General features: G+C 46.4%; 2 protein-coding genes across 2 annotated transcripts; one reads left to right on the top strand and one right to left on the bottom strand.

Moving 5' to 3' along the window:
- Positions 1 to 673: 673 nt before the first annotated feature.
- Positions 674 to 12,317, bottom strand: LOC118077701 (vomeronasal type-2 receptor 26-like). The gene is made up of 7 exons (XM_088662509.1): positions 12,284 to 12,317; positions 10,128 to 10,470; positions 8,409 to 8,700; positions 6,220 to 7,014; positions 4,830 to 5,060; positions 3,506 to 3,632; positions 674 to 2,878 (listed from the first exon to the last, which is right to left on the bottom strand). Exons 1-7 carry the CDS (start codon positions 12,315 to 12,317, stop codon positions 1,965 to 1,967), a joined length of 2,736 nt encoding a protein of 911 aa, XP_088518635.1. The 3' UTR covers positions 674 to 1,964.
- A 196-nt stretch (positions 12,318 to 12,513) lies between these two features.
- Positions 12,514 to 18,935, top strand: LOC148687131 (uncharacterized). Its single transcript, XM_088664209.1, has 4 exons — positions 12,514 to 12,575; positions 16,696 to 16,791; positions 16,892 to 16,987; positions 17,704 to 18,935. Exons 2-4 carry the CDS (start codon positions 16,723 to 16,725, stop codon positions 18,460 to 18,462), a joined length of 924 nt encoding a protein of 307 aa, XP_088520335.1. The 5' UTR covers positions 12,514 to 12,575; positions 16,696 to 16,722; the 3' UTR covers positions 18,463 to 18,935.
- The last annotated feature ends 6,419 nt before the right edge of the window (positions 18,936 to 25,354 follow it).

The raw sequence follows: 25,354 nt of genomic DNA, 5'->3' as shown, positions 1-25,354 counted from the left end.
TATTGGTTTGTCTTTGTTCTTATTTTTATTATGTATTTTGTCTTTTTTGCATTGAATTTTTATGTTGTGAACCACCCTGACATCTATGGCGGATGGGCACTATATGCGTTATAACCCTGTGACACCAGATGGCGCTGTGGAGTCCCATCATTCGCCAACAGGATTCCCCTGTATGAAGTTTACAACAGATTTTGATGTGTCTTAGAATCATAGAATCATAGAGTTGGAAGAGACCACAAGGGCCATCCAGTCCAACCCCCTGCCAAGCAGGAAACACCATCAAAGCATTCTTGACATGTGCCTGTCAAGCCTCTGCTTAAAGACCTCCAAAGAAGGAGACTCCACCACACTCCCTGGTAGCAAATTCCACTGCCGAACAGTGCATCACACTGCTGACTCATGTCAAGTTTGTGGTCTACCAAGACTCCTAGATCCTTTTCACATGTACTGCTCTCAAGCCAGGTGTCTCCCATCCTGTATTTGTGCCTTTCAGTGTTTTTTTTTTTGCCCAAGTGTGGTACTTTACATTTCTCCTTGTTAAAATTCATCTTGTCTAGATCTAGTCATACAGATTCTATACTGATGAGGGGTTTGCCAGCTATTAAGACCATACAGGAAGACACCAGAGATAGGCAATAAAATGCTGTTTTATTTCAAGAATCAGAGTTGCTAATACAGTGGTGGGGGGGCAATAGGAAAGTAAGAGAAACAGAGATCGAAACATGCAAAGCAGGAAAAATGTTTCCAGAGAGACGTATTTTGTCCAGATTCAATTACTTCTGAAGAGGAGACAAGCTCTTGGTGTAAAAACACCTGGTACTACGGTATATTTTCAATTTGCTCTTGCCAAGCAAATGGACATTTCCGCTGTCAAACTGTTCACATTCCCTTTGGTTAACATAGATACCAGGACATACCTACATGAGGCCATTATCACATGCATCTTGCATTCTGTGGATGGCACAAAACCTTATATAATAATAATAATAATTTATTATTTATACCCCGCCCATCTGGCCAGGTTCCCCCAGTCACTCTGGGCGGCTTCCAACAAAACATTAAAATACAGAAATAAAACATTAAAAGCTTCCCTAAACAGGGCTGCCTTGAGATGCCTTCTGAAGGTCTGGTAATTGTTGTTCTCTTTGACCTCTGGTGGGAGGGCATTCCACAGGGTGGGTGCTACTACCGAGAAGGCCCTCTGCCTGGTTCCCTGTAACTTGGCTTCTCATAGCGAAGGAACCGCCAGAAGACCCTCATCGCTGGATCTCTGTGTCCGGGCAGAACGATGGGCGTGGAGACGCTCCTTCAGGTATACTGGACCGAGGCCTTAGCCAACTTCCGCTTTCTTTATGTCTGAGTGACAACTTTACTTCTCCAGAGACCACTTATCTCATTTCTGACTACCTAATATCAAGTTTCAGTCATGTACTAAGTTACCTCCTAGTCTTGCACTTTTGATCCTCATCAACACTCGCGTGCTGAAAATATTTCTCTTCCACAAACTGTGTGTATCACCGTTCCCATATGATCCTTTATCTATGTCCTTCATGTAACTCGTTTAATGTCCCTTTTCTTCTATTTTAGCCAAGTTCATTTTGCACTTTAACAATTCAGTTGTCAACTTCTTAAGCAGCTTAGGAAATTCAGCTATGAGTAATGTGCAGTCTAACTCAAGATAGAAGAGCCTGGTACAGGCAGGAATGATTTCAACCCACAACTCCACAGTTGCTATTAGTGAAGAATCGGGAATCAAACACTTTAAGAGGTCTACTGCAAATCATCTATCTTCTCCTCCCCATCACAAGTGAACTAAGGGATACATGCGAAAACACATATTTGTGGAGTTTACTGTAGCCTTCTTGAAAATCCTACCAACAAAAAGCTGTGGTTCCACTCAAGATTCAGATGGGGATTTCCAACTCTACAATTCTATGACTCTGTGATATCCTTAGAGCTAAGAATCAAATGTCCTGTTTAGGTTTTTTTCTTGTCAGGTGCTCTCTCATGTTCAGATCTGGCCTCAGTATAATAATGTAGCACTTTGGAATGAAGATGCAGCCCAGAAGCCCAGCACTGGAGGCCAAGATAGAGAAGACCTGCACAGCTACCATATATTTCCCCTTTGTGCTCAGGTAAGTGGGCACAAAGGAGACCCAAACACTGCAGAAGACCAGCATGCTGAAGGTGATCAGCTTGGCTTCATTGAAATTTCCAGGCAGCTTTCTGGCCAGAAAAGCCACCGTGAAGCAGATGGCAGCCAGGAAGCCCATGTAGCTGAGGGAACCATAAAACATGACCACAGACCCTTCATTGCATTGCAGGATGATTTCTCCAAGCTGGGAATACATGTCAGAATCTGGAAATGGAGGAGAGGCCCCCAGCCAGACAGTGCAGATGAGAACTTGGACACCGGAACAGGAAATGACAATGGAGTTGGCCAAACTCTTCCCCAGCCATCTCCTCACCCTGTTCCCTGGCTTTGTGGCCAGAAAGGCCAGCACCACCATAATGGTTTTAGCCAACACAGAAGAGACAGCAACTGAGAAGATGGTGCTGAATGCTGTTTGACGAAGAAGGCAGGTGGCTTTCCTTGGCCTTCCAATGAAGAGGAAGGAGGAGAAAAAGGAAAGCAGGAGGGAGATGAGGAGGATATAGGAGAGGTCTCGGTTGTTGGCTTTGACTATGGGAGTTTCTTTGTATTTAATGAAGATTCCTAACACAAAGCCTGTGGTTAAGGATAAGAAGAGAGAAAGGGAAGCTAGGAGGCTCCCCAAATATTCCTCATGGGACAGGAAGGTGATCACTTTGGGGACACATTGAACTTGGTCCTCACTTGGATGCTGATCTTCTGGACAACTGGTGCATTCATCGGCATCTGCATAGAGGAAAACACACTTCAGTATCCTAACATCAGTCACACACCTACAATGGTCTTATGCTGTTTCAATTCTGAGGCACAGTGGGCATATGGGAGAAATCGGGAAAGAACATTGTTTTGTTAGGAAGGAGAGAGGCAAACATTCACTGCTTGAAAAGACTCAATCCATTAACTCATTCCCACTGGCTTCTCTTAGAACAGGATGCTTTGATCTTATTGAGCAGTACTTATATCCTGAGGTTTCATATGAGTTAATTTTTACTGATGAAGGGGTGGATTTCAAGGATGTTCACCTGTCCATCTCAAAAATTATGTGGGCTATGTAGTAGAAGCCAAAATGAGAAATGAGAAAACAACAATATAAATACCACAAATCAAAATTCTGTAGAGAAGCTATCATCATTAAATACAGGATAATTCTACATGCTGGAGCACATGGGCGAATAAAATTTCCTGGGGATGGGGAGATGGGGGATGGGACATTGAAGGCTGGCAACAGGGGAAGCCCTCCCTGAAGAGGATATTTCATTCATGAGGTGCCATTACTAACATCATGTTTGGAGTGGCTCAGGAATTAGCCCCATCCTCCTATCAAAGGTTCTTTCCTCTGAGATCCTTCCCTACTTTCCTGAGTGGAGATGGTCCCTTCTGAGCAGGGAGCACAATCATAGCAGCATGGCGGCTTCCCTTCCTGAACCTTTTTGGCATATCCAGGGAGACAGCTTTCTGTGCATCTTGAACGAGGCACTGTCTAGACCAGGGGTCTGCAACCTGCAGCTCCGGAGCCGCATGTGGCTCTTTTACACCTTTGCTGCGGCTCCGGAGCGGATACGAGGGGAGGAGGCATCCGAGCCATGCGCCGCCTGAGCCATGTGCCGGCGCCCGCCAGACACTCGCGCGGTGCCCACTGCCGCCGGAGCACACTGATGCGGCGGCGCGCTGTGCGCCTGCGCCCCGCACGGCGCCCGCCGGAGTCCACAACTCCGCTGTGCGCGTGCGCTGTGCAAAAAGGACGCAAGGTGACGTTAGCAGCCCGGGGAGCGTGGTCGGCCCCATCCCTGCATCAGCCCCTCCCCACCACATTTCTGCAGCCAATAGGTTCACGGGGGCGGGGGTGGAGTTATTTATTTTTTTAAACGGGCGCGCTTCCCACCCAGCAGCAGAAAAGGCTTGCGGGCTCGGAGCGCGTGTTTGCTGCTGCTGCTCCTGCCTGCGGCCTGCCTGTGGCCTCCTGCCGGCCTGGTCAGGAGATTGAGGTAGATGTATTAATGGGTTGATTCAATATGAGGAAATTTTATAAGTTCACTTGATGGGAGCAACACACATGAAACCATACAGGTGTCCTAATAAGGGAGTCGGAGTTTTGCCCATTCCCAGTAATCAAGGCAGCCCAAACTCATAAGGCAGTGGTTGCTGGTGTCAATTCCCAATAATCAAGGCAGCCCAAACTCAAAGTTATTTTTATAATGACGAGGATGACATTGGGCCCTCATTATTAATTATTATTTACATCAGGCACTGATTATGATTTATGGTACACTGGGGCCCTGATTAATTTTCTATGGCATTTTGGGGCATTGATTATTGGGCATAGCAAATTTTGCTATGGGGCCCTCTGATTTCTAATTACGTCCCTGTTTTGCGGCTCCCAGTTTATTTTTTTTCTTCAGAAACGGGTCCAAGTGGCTCTTTTTGTCTTAAAGGTTGCAGACCCCTGGTCTAGACATAAAGAGATTGAGCACCGAGGAGAAAGTGAGTAGCAGTTGTTCCTTTGGATTAAATTTTTATACATATTTACTCAAGAGCAGGTCCCATTAATCTCAGTGGGACTTAGCTCCAGGGAAGTGAGCGCAATATTGCAGTCCAAGCCTCATATGTACTATTCAAAATGTTGTTATAGCATGGCAGATGACATAGTGAATCAAATGACAAATATAATTTTTCCTACCACCTTAAATAGATTGGGCCACACAATTGATTCCGGGTTAATGGTGAACTTCATATTTGAGGACCCCTGTCTCTCTATTCTCCCAATCTTCACTCTAGCAAGAGAGTTGTTAGGAAACAGCACCAGATTCACGATCTCGAAGTCAGCGGCCACTGCCCCATCCTCGTCCAAGTACTGTCCATCAGCTGAAGTATTAGTATAGAAGCGGACTTCTTTCAAGAAAGGATGGAGCTGGAATGACAGAGGAAACTCCTGCATCGAGAAAACGTGAACCCATGTTGGTTAAGCGACCACAAATTATTTTGCATCCTTATCTTCTTTCAATGAGGCGGATCTCTCATCTGGACTCATATTATTAGGCCCCCTCATTCTGCTTCTGCATTTTAGGGATGACCAAAGTCAACATTATTACATATAGGAAAGGTTGATTAAGATGTTGGGGAAAATATGGATAGAATGATGAAGGTGGCTTTATTAAGGGCAAAACACTAAGTTCTAAGAAGGATAAAGTCATCTTTCTGTTGCAGGATCCTCTCTTCCCTATAAATACCAGTCTAAAGGAAACTGTATAAAGAAGACTACCCAGTGGTATTGGTTGCTCTGATAGTCAAAGATTGTAAGGAAGGTTGGGATTCCCTCCATTTATTGTGGATGTGCAAAAGCTTGATAAACGTATTGCTTTCTGTTGATAGTCTGAAATGTTATTGTCTAGTCCTAGTATGCTTATTAAATTTTGTAAAAAGTCAGCTTCGATATTCATATCAAATCTAGAGTCTACATGTTTAGACCTTTCAAAACTGCACTGATTGGGGGACATCCAGTGAAGGAGGCTAGCTCTACACACACACCCTCTCTCTCTGCCTTCGAACTTGGTCTGTACGTTGCTGCTAGCAAATTATTGGCTGGTATGTCTATTTCTGATATGCCCCTCCTTTGAATCTGGAAGGATTCCCTTTCCTAATCCTATTTTATTTCCCTTTGCCTATTTTATGTTCATTACATTCTTATGTAAACCATGCTGGGATCCCACTTACAGTAAGTGATGAAGGGTGGCTTATAAATTTGTAGAAATAAATCAATACAAGGCATTGCTGCAATGTTTGACTCTGAATGCAGAATGATAGGGGGAAGAGGTGTGGCCCAGTTGGTAGAACATCTGCTTTGCACCAAGAAGGTCCCAAATTCAATCCCCAATTGCATCTCTGGGCAGAGCTGGGAAAGTTTCCCTTCCAAAAACTGTGCAGAACCACTGCTGGTCTGTCAAGGTAGACAGTACTAAGCCAGGTAGACCAATGGTATGGCTCAGTGCAAGGCAGATTCCTGTGATCCTAGCATGGTGATTCCAGAGCTGGGAGAATTAACTGCAGTTTGCAAAAGGGAACGGACATACCTGCCACGACCCTTGAAGTCCCAGCCTGCCTCCTCCTCCTCCTCTTCCCACAATCAAAATCTGATTTGATCTGGACGAATATGCTGCATTTAAGGCCTGAGCCAGAACTTGGATATTCAAGTAATTGACGTAGTTGTCTTGTGACTGGATTCTTTCCACCTCTTCCTGGGGCAGCAACTGTAGATTATTCTTCTCCCTGCATTTTGTTAAACCCCTCAGAGACAAGGCATGCTTTGAATATGAACAATCATATACATTTACTATGCAGCTTGAACTAGTTGGGGACATTGGCTCATAGTTGTCCTTTCTTGTCCTTTTCCTAGTCTTCATTATAAAGGACAAAGAGCCATGCACATACGGGAAGCAGTCGGTATTACATAAGGAGAATTTGTTCTGAAGACCTGTGGTTATCCAGACTTTGCCCCCACTTTGTACTCTTTGAAGTAAGGATTCCACCTCTATGATTATGTAAAGTCCATACTGAGAGTCTGCAGTGTAAACAAATACATTGACTTCTCTCCACGTGGCAGGTGGTTCATGGGGTATCCAGAGCCAAGTTTTATGTTCTACTCTTTCGGTGAAGGCAATACAGATTTCCTTTTTGATCATCAGAGGCGTCAAGGTCCTCAGGGACCTTTCTCCGTTGTCATTGTCTGGAGCAAAGAGGCCGACCCACGTCCACCTGAAATGCAGGAGCAGTTGGACCACCCCCTGGTACTGAGTTTCTTGCTTTGGAGTCATCCAGTAGAGAAAGGGGAACTGAGCTTTATCATTAAGAACAAAGCCATAACTGAGCTGGTGAGGAAAGGGAAAAAAGACTGGTGGTTTCTTTTTCAAGACTAAAAGTCGATACTTCTATGTGAAAGATGATGGTCTCACCATGTTTGGTGCACATATAATTATGCAGTCAGAGGTTATTACGGCTACTCCTGAGTAACAACTCTCCACAAACTTGTCTTTCAGAGTCTTTATTGGTGCACATTATTTACAGTGTGATGAGCTGTCGGTTTCATGACCGCTATTCCGTGTCAGAATCCGGCACTATCCCTTTCCACCCCTTGGACCAACATAAGAGCCTGGGGACAACGAATCTCCTCCCTTTCCTCCTCCTCCTTAATTTCGGTGCCGGGGGAAAGGGTCTACACTCCGTCTTTTCCCTCTCCCCCCTTTCCGTCTCGCTCTCTTCCCGCCTGTGGAGCAGGGGCTCTTCCATGCTGCTGGAGCCCTGGCTCTCCCTCTCTGCTTCCTGACTAGCTCCTTCAGACCCTGCGCTTCCATGGCTGCTTGGGGAGGAGCTGCTCCTGATGATAGGGGGAGGTTCTCTATACTCTCTCCTCCTTACATGCACTTTTTGAATTTTCAATAAAGATGGATGTTAAAAAGGGAGGGTCGCATGGCTCCTGTTGGATACAAACTCTGCATCTGAGCCATTGGGAACCACTAACAGTGACTCCCCCAAAGAGCTCAGTGAAAGTGCAGGTAGATAAATAGGGACCGCACCGGCGGAAAGGTAAACGGCGTTTCTGTGCGCTGCTCTGGTTCGCCAGAAGCAGCTTTGTCATGCTGGCCACATGACCCAGAAGCTGTCTGCGGACAAATGCCGGCTCCCTTGGCCTATAGAGCGAGATGAGCGCCGCAACCCCAGAGTCGGACACGACTGGACCTGATGGTCAGGGGCCCTTTACCTTTACCTTTTAACAGTGACTCCCCCAAAGAGCTCAGTGATCGAGCCACTAGAGCACACTTTAGAGCTGTGGGATTACATGCTGACCAGAGAGTGCATTGCAGTAATCGTGTCTTGAGGTCACCAATGCATGGATCACCATGTCCACACTGCATCAAACACAGAAGAGGACACTCAGTCAACCAGTTCCAAATCCCCCTAACAGTTACCACATCCAGCCCAAACTTTTCTGCAAGTTTCCAGCTGTGCTTCACAGTATACAATACAGAAACATTGTGCATTTCCCAATTCGATGCACATTAAACAATTGTACTTACCACGCAAAAGGTTCCAGGCTCAATTTATTCCTATATGGCTCTTCACTTCATGAAAGACAATGTTTCAAAGCAGTGTACAATGTAAAGTAAGCAATAAAACCAACCAGTTACATTATTTTAAGTTCCCCCCACTGTCTCACTAGGTGGCATATGTTGCCTGGTGCGTTGGACCTGAACCCAGTTCTTACCTGTGGGATCTTGTAGACGCCCAACATGCTTGCAATGTGTGTGGAGATGTCGGTTTCACCCGCTTCAAGAACAGCCAACAACTTTTTCTGTCTTCCACACCTGTAGTTTGGAATATTGATTCGCCCACCAGAAAACAGGTCTATCAGGGCATCGGAAGTCATTATTCCCTGAAAACTGGTATCGTACATGCTGTAGCCGAGGGTGATATTTGGTAAGAGCCTGGGGTTATCACTGATATCCTGAACAGCAAGGGAGAATGGAAGAACGTGTGAGCTCCTCACAGCCTCCCATCTGCAATAAATAGTGTGTCATACAGTTACCCTCAATTAAGTGAAAATGAAAGTCACATTCTTTTTTGTAATAATTAAAGCAAAGGGGAGAAAGGGGGGGCAGAACACAAATCAGCCCCTTTTCTGTTGATCTTGGCTGCCGCCCCCGGAGTGTGGTGGAGTCTCCTTCTTTGGAGGTCTTTAAGCAGAGGCTTGACAGGCATATGTCAAGAATGCTTTGATGGTGTTTCCTGCTTGGCAGGGGGTTGGACTGGATGGCCCTTGTGGTCTCTTCCAACTCTATGATTCTATGATTCTAAAGCAAATAGGAAATGAGGTCAGGTGGCAGAGGAAAGTAAGGGGGAGGTGTGCCAGTATCAGTCTGCAGTATCTTGGCAAGGAGGAGAAAAACAAACCAACCCATTTCTGGTGACTTCCTTGGATGCCGCCCCACCAAGTCCAGTGGTTACCACCCATCACTGTATAAACCAACCTCCCAGGCAATGTCTCACAAAACGGGTTCCCAAAATAATGGATTGCATATTTCTAATGGGGGCATGGGGAGGGCAGCCCCACAGAGCAGCCAAGAAGTCTTAGGTATGTTGGGCTGTGCTGGGTGCCAGAGAAAAAGGTCCTGGAGCCAAATTGAGCCCACAGGCTGCTTTGCTTTGCACGAGACTAAGCACAGTAGACATTTGCAATTTGCAGCTGCATAGATTTTGCTGTGCGTGAGTGAATTAATTGTGCAGTTCCAACGTCGCACACTACAGAAGAATTGCAAGTCAAATAATAATAAGAAGAGTTTGGATTTGATATCCCACTTTATCACTACCCGAAGGAGTCTCAAAGTGGCTAACATTCTCCTTTCCCTTCCTCCCCCACAACAAACACTCTGTGAGGTGAGTGGGGCTGAGAGACTTCAAAGAAGTGTGACTAGCCCAAGGTCACCCAGCAGCTGCATGTGGAGGAATGGAGATGAGAACCCAGGTCCCCAGATTACTAGTCTACCACTCTTAACCACTACACCACACTACACCACACACCCCAGAGCATTTCCTACATTTCAGAGAACAAGTTATTCTTCAGAGAGCAGCACACATCAAAGCTACTACCAATTACTTAAATTACATTATAAAATAATGTATGAACCATCATAAATAAATCTTTAAATAAATAAAGTAACAGGCATTCTTGTTTCGATCCCCAGGAAAGAACCACGACAGCTTCAAATAGTTACATATTATAGGTTTATAAGCAAATTTGTTGCTTTTTTGTGTATTCCTACCCAGATCTCCCAATTGTATTGCATCCCACTGAATGAGGTGTTTCCTCAACAAAAAAAAGAGGAGCCAGTGATTTATCAGGGTTACCAGAAAATAGGGGTAACACAAGGGAACTGGAGAGTAGTTAGGAAGCAGAAATACACCCCATCAATACATCATTACTTACATCTCAATTCTGTCAAAGGGGTTGCTGGAAAAGGTGAAGGAATGTTGATTTTCAAAGAATCTTGGAGATATGATTCCACCAATGAGGTGGTCTGCTGGCCGGTAATAATTCACAGGAGAATTTGTATCACCAATCAAACTCGGTGGACACTTTACCCTCTGCTGCATCCCATAGTATGTGAGAGACATCACCAGAAACAGTGTTATCATTCTGGGTCTCTCGGCTACACTTTGCTTGTGACTGCTCCTCCCCCCCACTAGCTGCTGTTTAGAATAAGCCCCACATTCTTTCAAATCAGAGGCTGCAGTGACTTGACAGATAAAGGGAAGCATCTGGCTGTAGCCTGAGGGTCAAAAGGGGATTGAGAGGGAGGGCCAAAGATTCAATGGACAACCATCTGCTTTGCACCCAGAAAGTGTGAAGTGCAATCCTGACTAACCTCTCCACATAGGGCTGAGGCTGTCCCCTTCCTGGAAAGCTGCTGTCAGCCAGAAGATAGTACAGATCTTAAAGGCAGCTTCCTATGTCCTGATTAAACTTTGCACAAACTTAGCTCCACCTGACCTATATCTTAGCCCCAAGGACTCTGTGGCACATGAGATATTTTATACACCAACCCCTTCAGGCACAGTGGAAGAAATAAACCTCCAGCTGCCCTTAATGGTGATGTTTATGTTATTGTTCCCATTTGACGGTGGGGTGTGAGGATCCCTTGGACTCTGTAAATAATAGGAATAAATCACTGTGGTTCAGATAATTGTAAAGGGAAGAGAGGTTTCCTCTGGAACTTCAGAAGAGCAGGTACAGAGCAAGAGAAAAACATGTTTACTGAATAGACTGTCATGGGTCAAGGAGACAGAAAGATGAGTTTGAATGATCTTTATTGGAATCTTAAGAGCCCTGGAGCCGATCAGGCCAAAGGCCTCTCCAGTCCAGCATCCTATAATCACAATGGCCAATGTGTCGCCCCAAAGGGAAGCCCACAAGCTGAAGATGAGTGCAGCAGAACTTTCCCTACATGTGATTTCCAAAACCCATCACACGGGGGGGTCTCCTAACTTCAGCAGGGGAGGGAGAACATAACCTTGAAGCCTTCAATAGGCTTTCCCCACTCCATAAATTTGTCTAAACATCTGTTACTACACAATTGTAAATAGACCTGCTCAGTGGATTACTAAATATCTCAATAAAGACCTAGACAGAGTGCGTTCCAGCAACCCAATCTTGAATTCAAAGATGTGCCCTTCCAACTGTGATGTGCCTGGTATAATGACAATTTGACTAAGCCCAATGATAGCCATGGAAACCATGAAGTCCCAAGTGGGCCCAGTGGCAAACTTTGAATGACTGTAGTTACAGGTAGGTACCATAGCTGTGTTGGTCTGACGTAGTTGAAACAAAATAAAAAAATTCCTTCCAGCAGCACCTTAGAGACCAACTAAGTTTGTCATTGGTATGAGCTTTCGTGTACATGCACAGAAGTGTGCATGCACACAAAAGCTCATACCAATGACAAACTTAGTTGGTCTCTAAGGTGCTGCTGGAAGGAATTTTTTTATTTTGTTCTGAATGACTGTGTTCCTCCAAAGCCATGCCAGAGACCATCTCTGCCAGCTCAGTCAGGGGAGTTGCTCCACCCCATTCAATCATTTTGGTTGCCCCTTTGTGAACCATGGGCTTGTGGGGTTGGAAGGGACCCAAAGGGTCATGTAATCCAACCCCCCCCCCCAATTCCTATTCCTTTCCACCACCCTTTCCCCACATTCCAAGCTGCAGTCGCCACGTGTGACAAATAGTCTCCTGCACAGGGTAAAATTTGCACTTCCTGATTTTTCTGATGGCGTATCCAAGCAAAGAGGTTTAAAACAAACATTAGGGGAAAGTGTGCATTGAATGCATAGAGTCACGAAAAGAACATGCAAAAGCATAATATAGGTGCAGATACACCTCTGTCCACCTCATCCTAAAAGGTTGATCATTAAGATGGTGGGAACGATGTCCCTCTGGAAGTCCAGAAATGGCTGGACTCCAACCCCCACCAGACCCCCATGACCAAGGCTTAGGGACAAAGAGGGCTGAAGATTCCCCTTTGCTGGGAAAAACAACCCCAAACTTTTCACCTGTTATGTTTTTCTTTTTCATGCTTAAATTCCTACCCAAAGCACAGCGGGTGTTGGTTGCAACCACCATTCTCCCTTGCCAATCCTAAAGGAATCCCCCTTCCTCAAACCGGAAGCTTTTGGAAGGAAATTGAGCAACCTCCTTCCAGGGGTTGGGAAGCTCCTTCCAGTTTGGGAATACAAGATCTTCTCGTTGGGTTTCTGTTCCAATGGGGCTCCTCTTCCGGGAACGACGTCACAACCAGCTGCTTTTTAAAAAAATTCCCGCTTCCGGGATCTCTCTCTTTTCCCCCAGCTGCTTCAGGATCCTCGCGCTGGAAGATCTTAGGTGAGTTCAAGAGGGGGTTTTTTTTGGGGGGGGGGGTAAGCTGCTCCAGAGAAAAGCAGAGGTGTGAGGGTTGTGTATCTTTTCTGTGATAAAGCCAGAGGCGTAAATCTGCATATTTTGTAAATGTTTATATTTATATTATAGATATTTTGGGAGACTCCGTGCAGCAACAGTTGCATGAGGGTCTCCTAACAGGCTATTCAAGGCTAGAGCTAATTGTATTGCTTTTTCGCCGAAAGGTGGGGTTTCTAAAGCAAAGGGCGCACCTCGCAGAAGAATCCTGGTCTCCCTTGCAGGTTTCCTTAACCAGTCGGTTTGGTGTCCCAACTTTTCCTAGCTTTTTTGGGCACGCGCACCGATTCCCCGGAAAGTTCAACCACGTTGCAAATGCGAGGCGGAGATTTAAAGCCTCAGCTACTGGAGAAAACACGTGCGCTTGAAAGATCCCGTTGGGGAATAGCTTCCCAGAGGCAGGTTCCTTGAAGCAAAGGCGCGCGCGTTGCAAGAGAAAATTGGGCATCGACGAAGTCAAGCGACAGTGCCAGGCGCCTCACTGCTTTTGTTTTAGAAGAAACCCTGGTCGGAAAAGTAGATCCCACTCTCAGTTGTGGATTTGGGTGCAAAATCCTTGCGTGGATTTTTTTTTTAATCCCTCTTCCTCACTTTTGCAGCGTGGTTGAAATGGCTGGAGATGAGCGGGGGGGGGGGTCTAATGAGTGTGGGTCCAAAGTGCCCCCTCACAAAACATTTGACAATTTTCTCAACTTGGCTTAGGGGGAGTTTCTCCCCCCCCCCAAATTGGCTTGGGGACCAGATTCCCCAAACAGTTTAAGGCACAGTTGCCCATTGAAAAGTGCTGGGGAATCTCCCGGAAACCGGAGAATCTTTGTCACCACAAAAGTGGTGGCAGCAGCGATAGTGATTATTTGTGTGCAGTCATAATCAAAGGGGATTTTTGCAACACACCTCTACGGTTTCCGGGAGCAAGCCCCTTTCTCAATTACAACACCGTCCCACTGCTTTGATTAGGTTTGAAACACTCACTTTTGCTGCACGGTTAAAATTTTCTGTTTCAAGAAGCGACGTGGAATCCTAAACTGTGGGTCCAGAGCACGACTCACACAAATGTTTGCAATTCCCGAAGCCCAGCATGGGTGTGTTACAAGAATTTTAAGGTTCATAACTGTATATATAAAGCCACATGTTTGAAACCCCACAGTTTAGGTCCTGAATGAATTGGCCTCAATTTTTCTCTGAAAGGTCAAAGTGGGAAATCTCCCCATTCTCTCTTTCCTCACAAAATCCTGTCCTCACGAATCCTGTCTTAAGGGCACATTCAAGATAAGAACAGGGTGTGTGCCTGTGACCTGTGACCTAGATTCAGGAATTTAGTAGTTATAATAACAAAAGAGTAGCCAAACCAGATAATGCAATCAGGTAACTTGCCAAAAAAACGCACTCAGATTTCTACTGGAGACTGCCTTTTCTGTGATGTATCTATGATGTTTCTGGGGGTGGTCTTGGACTCCAGGGCGGGAATTTAAATTGTCTATACAGTATAAGGGTTTGCACGCATGGCTCTGGGTCGTCGTCCCCTATTGTGTGTGTGGGCGGGACTACCCTGTTGCAACAGCTTTTAATAAAGATCAGGCTTAACTAGCTGCCTTGCTTTCCATTAGAACTCTGGTCTGGTCTCAGTTACTTTTGCGCCAGCATGGGTTTAAAATAACGTCTTGCTGGGGTTCAGGATTCCACCCGGAATCGTACCCTTTATCTAGATAATTCTCTTAAATTCTTACAACAGGTGCATCCCAAGGGCAAGGCAAAAATTAAAAAAAAAATGGCTCCACCTGCACTATACATTAAAAGCATATGGATTCCCCCAAATAATCCCGGGAGCTGTAATTTACGGGTCCAAGGACTGTAGCTCTGAGGGGTAAACTAGGAACGTAGTAAGCTGCCTCATATTGAGTCAAAGCATTGGTCCCATGAAGGCTCAGTGTTGTCTAGAAGGCACTGCCTCCAAAGTTTCAGGCAGGGAGCCTGTAAGCGCCATTAGGGATCAAGCCTGGGACCTTCTGCATGCAAAGCAGATGCTCTGTGACTGAGCTACAGCCCTTGCTCATGCAGTTCCCAGGATCCTTTGGGGGAATTGTCTGGTCCTCTCCCAAGGAAAGTAGCAACTGGGGGTGGGCATGAATGGAAGTGTACTATAAAACTATGCAGAGGAACCTATGGCCCTTGAGATGTTTCAGGACTCTCAAACTCCCATCAGCCCCAGCCAAAGAACCTGGATGATAAGGTATAAGGCAGGCTTTTGGGGGGGGCACAGGTTCCCCGCACCTGGTGTAGACTTAAATGGATCTCTCCACTTGCCTGCATTTTGTTACAATGGGGTTCAGGCTGAAAATTTCCCCAACTCTTTTGATACATCCATCTTATGGATTTTATGGTACTTATAAGGGGTTTTTAATTCTTTATTGACTTGCCTTTCATTTTGAGGTGAAACTAGGAAAATTAGAAAATCGTCGAAAAATGCATTTATTTCAGCAACGCAACTTAAAAGGTGAAACCAATATATGAGATAGATGCATGACATGCAAAGCAAGATATGTCAAGCCTTTATTTGTTGTAATTGTAATTGTTTGTCGTTAGGCAGGTCAATTATAAATGGAATGGAATTAATTAAATGTAATAGCAATGTTTATTTTTGTATTATTGTAACTATTTGTTTTATTACTGTGGAATTTCCAAAAGAAAGCATTTGTAAAAATTAAAAGAAAAATTAAAAATAAAAAGTTGCATTACTGAAATAAATGCACTTTTCGACGATATTCAAATTTTTCGAGTTTCACCTGTATATCCCATCTTGGTCCCCAAGGCACTCAAGGTGGCATGCATGGCCCCAGCCCCCAATTCTCACAACAACCCTGTGAGGTAGATTAGGCTGTGAGGCAGTCACTGACCCAACAGGTCACCCAGTCATGGCCAAGTGGGTATTTGAACCCTGGTCTCCAAAGATTGCAAGAGTTGGAAGGGCCCTCAAAAGGAACGCCGAGGAAAGATACAACCTTTGTGGCTTTTTAGATGAGAAAAGGGGCAAGGATGGAGAGAGAGGATGGGGACAGATGAGGGAAGAGACCTCTCATAGAATTGGTACACTTGCAAGTGACACAGAGGGTCATCTAGTCCAGGCATCCCCAAACTGCGGCCCTCCAGATGTTTTGACCTACAACTCCCATGATCCCTAGCTAAGAGGACCAGTGGTCAGGGATGATGGGAATTGTAGTCCAAAGCATCTGGAGGGCCGAAGTTTGGGGGTGCCTGATCTAGTCCAACCTCCTGCAGTGCAGGAATCCTGCCCACAGCAATCCTTGGATGGGTTAAAAGCCAAACCCACTGACCCATTGCACCACCTGAGAATGGGGCCCAATTGAGCTTTCCAGTAAAGCTGAATTTTGGGAGATTCCAGGCAGACAAAAGGAAAAACTTATAATTATATCAGCTTCATAAAGGGTTCAAAATACTTATTGATTTGTTGATTGCCCCCCCCCTTAATACAAGCATGTATATAAAACTGAAGGGGAACCAGGCAGGCATCTTCTCTATACTTTCAGCACTTGCTAAACCCATTTTTGTTTAAACAAGCTTCTCCAGGGATTGCTTGCCCTTGGTTTTAATTACCTTTTGAAGGTTTTAAATAGTTGTTTCAGGGGCTGGGGAAGAGGGCTGGGGAGGGGAGGTGATGGCCGCCAACTTGGTCCCTGTTGAAAATTGGAAGTTGGGTCTTTGGCCTGATCCTGCCTGGCTCTTCTTATGTCCCTAAGCTGCTAGTCATCATGGCTTTCTTCTGTTCGGAGGCAGCCTTGCCACAGAACGCCAATTGCTTGGAATCCCTAGAGGAGACGGTTGCTGTCGCCCTCAGCTCCTGCAACTGGTTGTCCCCCCTGGGCTAGAGGTCTCTTTTGGAGCCAAGCAGTTTGTATGTTAGTAAATAATGCTACGAGGCAGACTAAACAGGGCTCTTTGTTCACTATATAACGAGCTGTCCTAAGTTGAGCAAATATTGTTACGTCCTGACATCCAGTTTTAATCCCTCATTTCTTTTTGTTTCCCATAGTGCTGCACTGTTTGTCTAAGACACCCCATGGAGGATCAAAACCCCAGATTTCCCCACTCCAGGAAGTGGCTAGAAGAGACTCGTGATATCACCCAGGTGCCATCGGACAATAAGACTTCTTACAGTGGGGGTGGAGGGCTAGATGGGGACTGGCACTAATGCTCTGCCTTGAAACATCTCTTCTTCACTGTTGCAGGCGTTTGGGGAGACGGCCGTGAATTCCTCCAGGAGTTCCTTGCGTGGTGCCATGCAGAGTCCCTCAGCGTTTTCTAAAGATTTCTTACCCAGAAAAGTAAGCCCAGTTCAAAGCCCCCTGTTTTTCTTCAAGAAAAGACTTGATTTATAAACAAAAAAAACGGAAGAAACACATATATAAACTATACAAGCCAGTATCTTTCTGATTTGTTGTTATCATATAACTAGTTTCCAGTGACATTAGCTCTGATTCCTGCATTGAGGGGGGGGGTTGGACTAGATGACCGTTGGGGTGCCTTCCAACTCTGCAGTTCTACGATTCTGTGAAAATTGACAAAACAGTAGTGGGCCTTATTGCAGTGCCTGTTATAGATGAAATGCATTGTTCTCCTTGAAGTTGGAGCAATCAGGCATTCCCACCATAGTTGATGGGGAGACGTTGAAACCTGGCGATTTTTATATTTGCCCCCTCACTTCCTCCACATTCCTCTCAAAAAAGCATTTTTATCAGGGCTTCGAAACTCAGTTCCGGCACCTCTCAGGTAGGCACTGTTGCCCTTCTAAGAGAACGAGGGAGGTTTTTGTGGCGAGTTCCGGCACCTCTTTTTCTAGAAAAAAACACAATGTTTTTTATCAGTCTCCTGCAATTTCTCCTCCTCTTCTCATTTCTTACAAAACTCCCCTTTTCTTTCATCCCTCTTTCCTGGTCTGTTCCCTTCTTCCTCTGGCAACTGCTGTCATCTCTTAGCCTCCTCCTCTCTATTCCCTGTTTGATCCTGTTCTATAATACTGCCCTTTTCCCTCACTTTCCAGCTTCCAGCCCAGCCGAAGATGGGACGTAAGCGGTTTCATGCAGAGGAAACCAATGATGTTGACAAAGAGGAGGAGCAACAGAACAGCTCACAAGCTGAAATGAGAGACAGTTGGGGCAAAATACTTGGCCTGATACCTCCCAAGAAATCGATCAAACTCCTTCCGGAACAAGGCCCCTTTGCACAAGAGGAAAGCCAACGACAGATTCTGGGTGGTGGTGGTGTGAAGTGGGGCAGGGAGACTTCCTTAAGTAGCCGCCACACCAGGGCTGTACAGGAAGACTCCTTGTCCTCTGAGGAAAAGGAAGGGGAGCAGGCCAAATTTCAGTCCAGGCCTGAGTCCCGGGTCCCAGCCTTTTTGCAGTTTGCACCCCGGGACCTGAGAGCTGGAGCGGTGCTGGACTTATCCCAGCACAATCGCCGAAGGCAGAGGGCTTCAGGGCCCCTGGACTTAACAAAACGCAGATTGGGGGGCCAAGTGGCCCTGGGCTCGTTGCAGTGCAAATCCAAGGGCCAGATAGCTGATGTGGCCCTTGACGTATCGCAGCCCAGTCCCCAGGGCCAACTCCTCGAAGGTCCTCTTGACTTATCAAGGCCCAGACTCCAGGGCCAGATAAATGGAGACACTCCTGGCTTACAACAGGCAGCCTGGAATCTGTGTCTGTACTTTATTGGGTACCATATACAAAGATGGTGCCAGGTACTGCTCCCACTACTGCTTATGCTGCAACTGCTACATCATCATCATCGCCATGTTTAATATGTCTTCCGGGTCTGATCCTGCCAGGCAGTCCCGATGTAGCAACATGATTTTCTGACTTTATATTGGGGGGAGGGGGGAGGATGTTGCATTGTTGAAGCCCAATTTTTAAAATTTAAGAGGAGGAATGGTGGGTTAGCATATTTTATTAAAGAACACTTTTTATCAACCTCACCTGCCTAAGCTAACCTCTAAATAACGAGAACTCTTTTAATGGCGGGAATATATATATATATATTTCCTCTGAAGAAGTCCAGTAATTGGTACAAAGGTCAAGGAATGGTTTAACTTAAATTGCCTGCAACCATGATATAGCTTGTCTCTCTTCTGCTGCTTGTTCCTTGTAAATTTCAAAGGTTCTAGATGATTATGTGAATGATATATTTGTGCAATGTTTAAAAGGCAAGGCCTGTGAGATGTCCTGGTTGGTGGTTATGAATAAATTTAATTGTAATAAACAGGCAGATTCATCAGTCCAGTTTACTTTTTTAAAAAAAAATATTTATTTGGTTTTTCAAATTACACTTTTATCATTCCGGTTTACAATCCTCAGCATGCTGCAAGGCAATTTCCCCTGAATTGACACCGGCTCAAGTGATCCACTGCTAAGCCTTTACAACAGTTGGTGGTGGTTTGTCTGGGGTGCCGCCTTCACCCACACTTTTGTTGTTGTTTAGTCGTTTAGTCGTGTCCAACTCTTCGTGACCCCATGGACCATAGCACGCCAGGCACTCCTGTCTTGCACTGCCTCCCGCAGTTTGGTCAAACTCATGTTCGTAGCTTCGAGAACACTGTCCATCCATCTTGTCCTCTGTCGTCCCCTTCTCCTAGTGCCCTCAATCTTTCCCAACATCAGGGTCTTTTCCAAGGATTCTTCTCTTCTCATGAGGTGGCCAAAGTATTGGAGCCTCAGCTTCACGATCTGTCCTTCCAGGGAGCACTCAGGGCTGATTTCCTTAAGAATGGATAGGTTTGATCTTCTTGCAGTCCATGGGACTCTCAAGAGTCTCCTCCAGCACCACAATTCAAAAGCATCAATTCTTCGGCGATCAGCCTTCTTTATGGTCCAGCTCTCACTTCCATACATCACTACTGGGAAAACCATAGCTTTAACTATACGGACCTTTGTCGGCAAGGTGATGTCTCTGCTTTTTAAGATGCTGTCTAGGTTTGTCATTGCTTTTCTCCCAAGAAGCAGGCGTCTTTTAATTTCGTGACTGCTGTCACCATCTGCAGTGATCAAGGAGCCCAAGACTGCAGAAGACTGCCCAAGACTGCAGTGATCAAGGAGCCCAAGACTCACCCACACTTTATCTTCCTTAAATTGTTTGTTCTCCTCACGTAAATGGGGCCTCTTCCTTTCTTCCACTGCTTCCTTAACTTCCCTGCCATCCAAAGAACTTAATGCTTTAGACCAGGCCCTTTTGCGATGAATAAGGTTCATCATACTCCGATATCGTGGCCCAGAATACTCTTAATAATAATTTTATTATTTATACCCTGCCCATCTGGCTGGGTTTCCCCAGGTACTCTGGGCGGCTTCCAGCAAATTATAAAAATAGTAATAAAATGTCAAAACATTAAAAGCTTCCCAATACAGGGCTGCCTTCAGATGTCGTCTAAAAGTTGTGTGGTTCTTTATCTCCTTGACATCTGTTGGGAGGGCATTCCACAGGGCTGGTGCCACTACCGAGAAGGCCCCTGCTTGGTCCCCTGTAACTTCACTTTCTGCAGTGAGATAAGTACCCCACAGCATAAATTAGGCAAAGCACCTGGGTTGCTAGTAATTCCTATAGGGCAATGGTTCCCAATTAGCCAAGTATTGCAGCCACCCCCCCTCCTACACACCCATTTTTCACATGTCTACAGTAGTTTTTGTTATGTGAATGGTGTCACGGGCCTCCTGGCTGGGTTATGTGAATGACCAACTGCTGCTTCGGGCTTGCATGGATCAAAAGCCGCTGGTGGGTCATTTAAGGCCTCGTTCCTCCTTGGAGCATGGGACGCGGGTGGCACGGTGGGTTAAACCACAGAGCCTAGGGCCTGCCAATCAGAAGGTTGACAGTTTCAGAAGGTCACCAGTTCGAATCCCCACAACGGGGTGAGCTCCCATTGCTCGGTTCCTGCCAACCTAGCAGTTCAAAAGCATGTCAAAGTGCAAGTAGTACATAAATAGGTACTGCTCCGGCGGGAAGGTAAACGGTGTTTCCTTGCGCTGTTCTGGTTTGCAAGAGGTGGCTTAGTCATGCTGGCCACATGACTCGGAAGCTGTATGCCGGCTCCCTCGGCCAATAAAGCGAGATGAGCGCCGCAACCCCAGAGTCGTCCGCAACTGGACCTAATGGTCAGGGGTCCCTTTACCTTTATTCCCCCTCAGAGAACTGCAGAGACTGTGTGGTGTAGTGCTTAGAGCAGGGATCAGCAAACTTTTTTCAGCAGGGGGCCGGTCCACTGTCCCTCAGACCTTGTGGGGGGCCGGGCTATTTTTTTGGGGGGGGGAAATGAATGAATCCCTATGCCCCACAAATACCCCCGAGATGCATTTTTAATAAAAGGACACATTCTACTCATGTAAAACCACGCTGATTCCCGGACTTTGCATCCCGCAATGTGTTTTTACTCTGCTAACTATAGGCTGAGGTTCTGCTGTGGATCAATATTGAGTAGAATACGTGACAAATTCACCACCCTATTAAGCTGCAACAAAGTTTAAGCCAGGCATCCCCAAACTGTGGCCCTCCAGATGTTTTGGCCTACAACTCCCATGATCCCTAGCTAACAGGACCAGTGGTCAGGGATGATGGGAATTGTAGTCCAAAACATCTGGAGGGCCAAAGTTTGGGGGTGCCTGGTTTAAGCTGTCATGAAGTTTAGATGGAGTCCTAACCATGACCACATTCACCCCATATCTTTCACAGAATCATAGAGTTGGAAAGGACCCCCGAGGGTCATCTAGTCCAACCCCCTGCAATGCAGGTGACAGGTGGCCATCCAAACTCTGCTTAAAAACCTCCAAGGAAGGACCATTTAAATCACCATGAAACTACAAAGTAGTTCAAGGTTGCTGAGAGTGGTTAGGAGCTCCCACCCCCCAGCCCCAATTATAGAATGGTTTAGCAGTCTATCTGTTAAACCTGCAGGTATTGGCCATTATAGAAATTCAATTAACCATCACTATCATCTCTCTCCTGAGAACTGTAGCTCTGTCTTTAAAGCTACACACCTGCATGGTGGCAATGCTCTCCCTGCAGTGTTTTAGGCCCTCCCAGCATTTCCTGCAAATGCTAAGGGAACGACTCACAGCTGGCCCCACTCAAAATGAGCCGAGGCCCAGCTGTGTGGAAGATGAGGCTCAGGATGTGGAAGGAAAGTCCTCTAGTGCCTGTTTCCTTTGCGACGGTTTCATCTGCATCCAGGGGCTTGGAAGAGGTAAGTAGCCACGATAGCTAGGCTTGGCTTCTGTTGTTGGAGGCAGCCGTGCTTCTGAAGACCAGCTGCAGGAAACCACAGGAGGGGAGAGGGCTCTTGTGTTCGAATCTTGCCGCAGGCATCTGGTTGGCCGCTGTGAGAAGAGGATACTGGGCCATTGCTCTATTGGTGGGGGCACTGCAAAAGGTGGGGTCAATGCTGAAAAACTGCTGCCATGCTTTGCCACTGATTTGGAGTGAATAGGGCAGTGTTGGGTTTGGGGGTGATATCTCTGACCCCAGGTTTGAGGAGCAGGTGCTGAATTCCCAGAAAGGAGCTGAATTACCTGCTTCTGCTTCTCCCTTCCTGCCCAACTGTATGCATTTTGCCCCCATTCTCCCTAGAGTGAGATTTGCTTTAGGGCTAGATTGTGGTCTTTTAATGCATGGGGTGAATTTGAAGGCAGATTTTACACCACTGGGAGAAGACCTGTGGAGAGGAGTAGATCCCTTGATGGGAAGATGCAAAACAGTGGGGGTGGGAGAGACCGCTTCTCATGTTCTCATTTAAAGCACATCCAACACACATTTACAGTGCATTACTTCTCTTAAAGATTCCTTAGAACTGCAGTTTGCCCCTTACAAAGCTATACTTCCCAGCACCCTTAACAAACTACATTTCCCAAGATTCTTTAGAGAAGCCGTGTGCTTTAAATGCAAATTTGGATTTGCCTGAAATGTATGTTGCAGATATGCCCTTTGTCTCTCTGTTATGTTGCTTAGGGTGGGACATTATTCTAGATTAAGGGACTGTCGCTGAGCAACCAATACATCACTAGCATGTGAAAGTATATACTGTATATTTATCAAATAGGAAGACTGAATTCCTGTGTTACAGGTAGGTAGCCGTGTTGGTCTGCCGTAGTCAAAACAAAATAAAAAAATTCCTTGCAGTAGCACCTTAGAGACCAACTAAGGTTGGTCTCGGCAAGAGGTTGGACTGGATGGCCCTTGTGGTCTCTTCCAACTCTATGATTCTATAAGTTTGTCATTGGTATGAGCTTTTCGGGTGTATCTAAAGAAGTGTGTCTCTAAGCATAGGCATACCCAGGGGGGGCAGGGGGGCAGCTGCCCTCCAGAAGCTAAAAAGGGAGGAAGAGACAGCTCGCGGCGCACACTTTTGTCCTTCTCGGTCGGGTACACGATCTTGCTGCAGCGGGCACAGTGTAAGACCCCAGCGGAAGGCAGACAGACCCCAGCAGACAGACCCCAGCGGAAGGCAGCGGTGGGAGTTGCCCCCGGCTGCCTGGAAAAGGCTGGAAAGTTGCGTCTGTGGCAAGGCTTGTAACGCTGCAGTAGCGAGCGGGAGGAGGAAGAGGAAGAGGGCGTGAGGAAAAGAGAGAGAGAGAGCGCAGCCTACCATCGGTGTGCGCTGTTTTTTCCCAGGGTAAAAAGAGCAGAGGCCGGCGGGGAGGAGTTGCGGAGAACCACATGACTGCCTCCTCCCCTCCGGGGTGTGTGTGGATGTTGACCACGCCTCCTGGGAGGATCCCGGCCACGTCATCGCCAGCCAGCCAATCGGGTGGCTGGGGGTGGGGGCTGGTGGCTTGCCTGCCCCACCCTAGTTTTGATCCTGGGTACGCCATGTCCAAGGTGCTACTGGAATTAATTTTTTATATATATTTTGTTTGAATTCCTATGCACTGTGACTGAGGAGTAAGTCCCTTTGAACTCCACAAGGTAGACATTGGATGGTCTATAATTCAGAAATGAGAAATAAATTGCATCAAACTGATGCGATGGCCACCAATTTAAAAGAGCATTAGACAAAATCATGGAGGAGCGGGCTATTAATGGCTTTATCTGGAAGCAGCATTGCTTCTGAATACCAGTTGCTGGAAACCGCAGAAGGGGGAGAGTGTTCTTGTGCTCGTGTTCTGCTTGCTAGTTCCCCCCCAGCCATCTTGTTGGCCGCTGTGAGAACAGGATGCTGGACTAGATGGGCCATTGGCCTGATCCAGCAGGCTGCTGTAATGTTATGACATTTTTATGTTGTGATTTTAAAAACAGAGAAACTGATGGGCACCTGATTGAAGGTTCTTACTCAAGCTGGTTCTAGGTTCCTCTCACTGTCTTCTTTTCCATAGGCTCAGCTCATCATCCTAGATCACTGGCATTCCTTCTCATCTTGTACATTGCAACACTATTTTTGTAAAGAGGGCCATGGAAGAAGACACATCCTCAAATCCTTCATGTGGAGTGGGATTGGACAGGATGGAAGAATCCCCTCCAGGTGAGGCCCTTTCCATGTGTTCTTGTGGGTCACAGAGCTGCTAAGGGGTCAGGGCTGTGATATCGTCCTATCCTGTAGGTGGCCATTTGTGCCCGAAAGGCCAACCTCATTTTATGTTGCCTTTTGCGAAGTTCCCCTTGCTTCCAATCCACCAGTGCATAGCTGCCAAGTCTCCCGTTTTCCCCGGGAAACCCCCATTTTTCCAGCTGTCCCCAGCCGAAAAAAACATTTTTTTTTGTTTTTTCTTGGTTTATTCTGGCGCAGCGGCCATTTTGGAACTGGGCGGAGGATGCTCAGAAGTGACTATTGGTGCTGCTCTGCCCAGTTCCAAAATGGCTGCGGCGCGACTTCTGGTGCGGCAGCCATTTTGGAACTGGGCACAGCAGCATCAAAAGTCACTTCTGAGCATCCTCCGCCCAGTTCCAAAATGGCCGCCGCGCTACTTCCGGTATGCTACTTTCGGTCCGGTCCCTTATTTTTCAGAGAGGAACTTGGCAGGTATGCACCAGTGTTCCTTCTGTCCTGTTAGAATTCGGGCTATTTCATATGTGTTTTCTCTGTCAATGGTTAGGGCTGGAAGAAAAGTAAACTCATTGCAACATGCTTTTCACTCATGGAGGAGGGAAGTTTGGAAGAAGTATAAGTATAAGGAAACACTTTACACATTTGTATTTGCACTTTCTGCAGGTTAGCATCCAACTTGCCAGCTCTCTCTAAAATAAAGTTTCTCTCTTACTTCCAGCAGATGATGTGCTGGAGTGGGCGACGGAGGGAGAAGGAATGGAGGTTGAAGTGGAAGGAGAGATCTTGCGTGATCAAGATGGAGCAAGGGAGAAATGGGGGAATGGGAGGGCTCAGTGTGTATCTGATCTGGGTGGAATCTCCATTGAACGAGAAGATCCAGACAGGTGGAGTCATGGTGCTCATCTGAGAATCTGTGGGGAAGGGAAACAATTTCAAAGCTCAAACCCTGGAAGAAGTGGAAGTCGCAGCAGAAAGACTTCCGAATTGCCGTCACTCAGGACAAACAAGAAACAATATAAATGTTCGGAGTGCGGGAAGGGTTTCTACCGGATTGCAAGCCTAAGCTTACACAAGACCTTTCACGTGCCCTACGAATGCAATGAATGCGGAAAGTGCTTCCATCACAAATCAAACCTGGGATTGCACGAAAACGTTCACCAGGCAATGA

The sequence above is a fragment of the Zootoca vivipara genome, chromosome 2, assembly GCF_965207765.1.
Source record: "Zootoca vivipara chromosome 2, rZooViv2.hap1.1, whole genome shotgun sequence".
NCBI lineage: Eukaryota > Metazoa > Chordata > Lepidosauria > Squamata > Lacertidae > Zootoca > Zootoca vivipara.
This window is presented reverse-complemented; position numbering and strand designations above follow the sequence as displayed.

Excerpts from the sequence above, each read along its gene's own strand:
- LOC118077701 (XM_088662509.1), bottom strand. The coding sequence starts at position 12,317 with ATGGTGGTTGCAACCAACACCCGCTGTGCTTTGG. Across the intron at positions 5,061-6,219 it reads GACTTCAAGGGTCGTGGCAG|CTCCATCCTTTCTTGAAAGA; the intron begins GTATGTCCGTTC and ends CTGTCATTCCAG. Across the intron at positions 2,879-3,505 it reads GACCATCTCCACTCAGGAAA|ATGCCGATGAATGCACCAGT; the intron begins GTAGGGAAGGAT and ends TCCTCTATGCAG.
- LOC148687131 (XM_088664209.1), top strand. The coding sequence starts at position 16,723 with ATGGAGGATCAAAACCCCAGATTTCCCCACTCCAGGAAGTGGCTAGAA. Across the intron at positions 16,792-16,891 it reads AGACTCGTGATATCACCCAG|GCGTTTGGGGAGACGGCCGT; the intron begins GTGCCATCGGAC and ends TCACTGTTGCAG. Across the intron at positions 16,988-17,703 it reads AAGATTTCTTACCCAGAAAA|CTTCCAGCCCAGCCGAAGAT; the intron begins GTAAGCCCAGTT and ends CTCACTTTCCAG.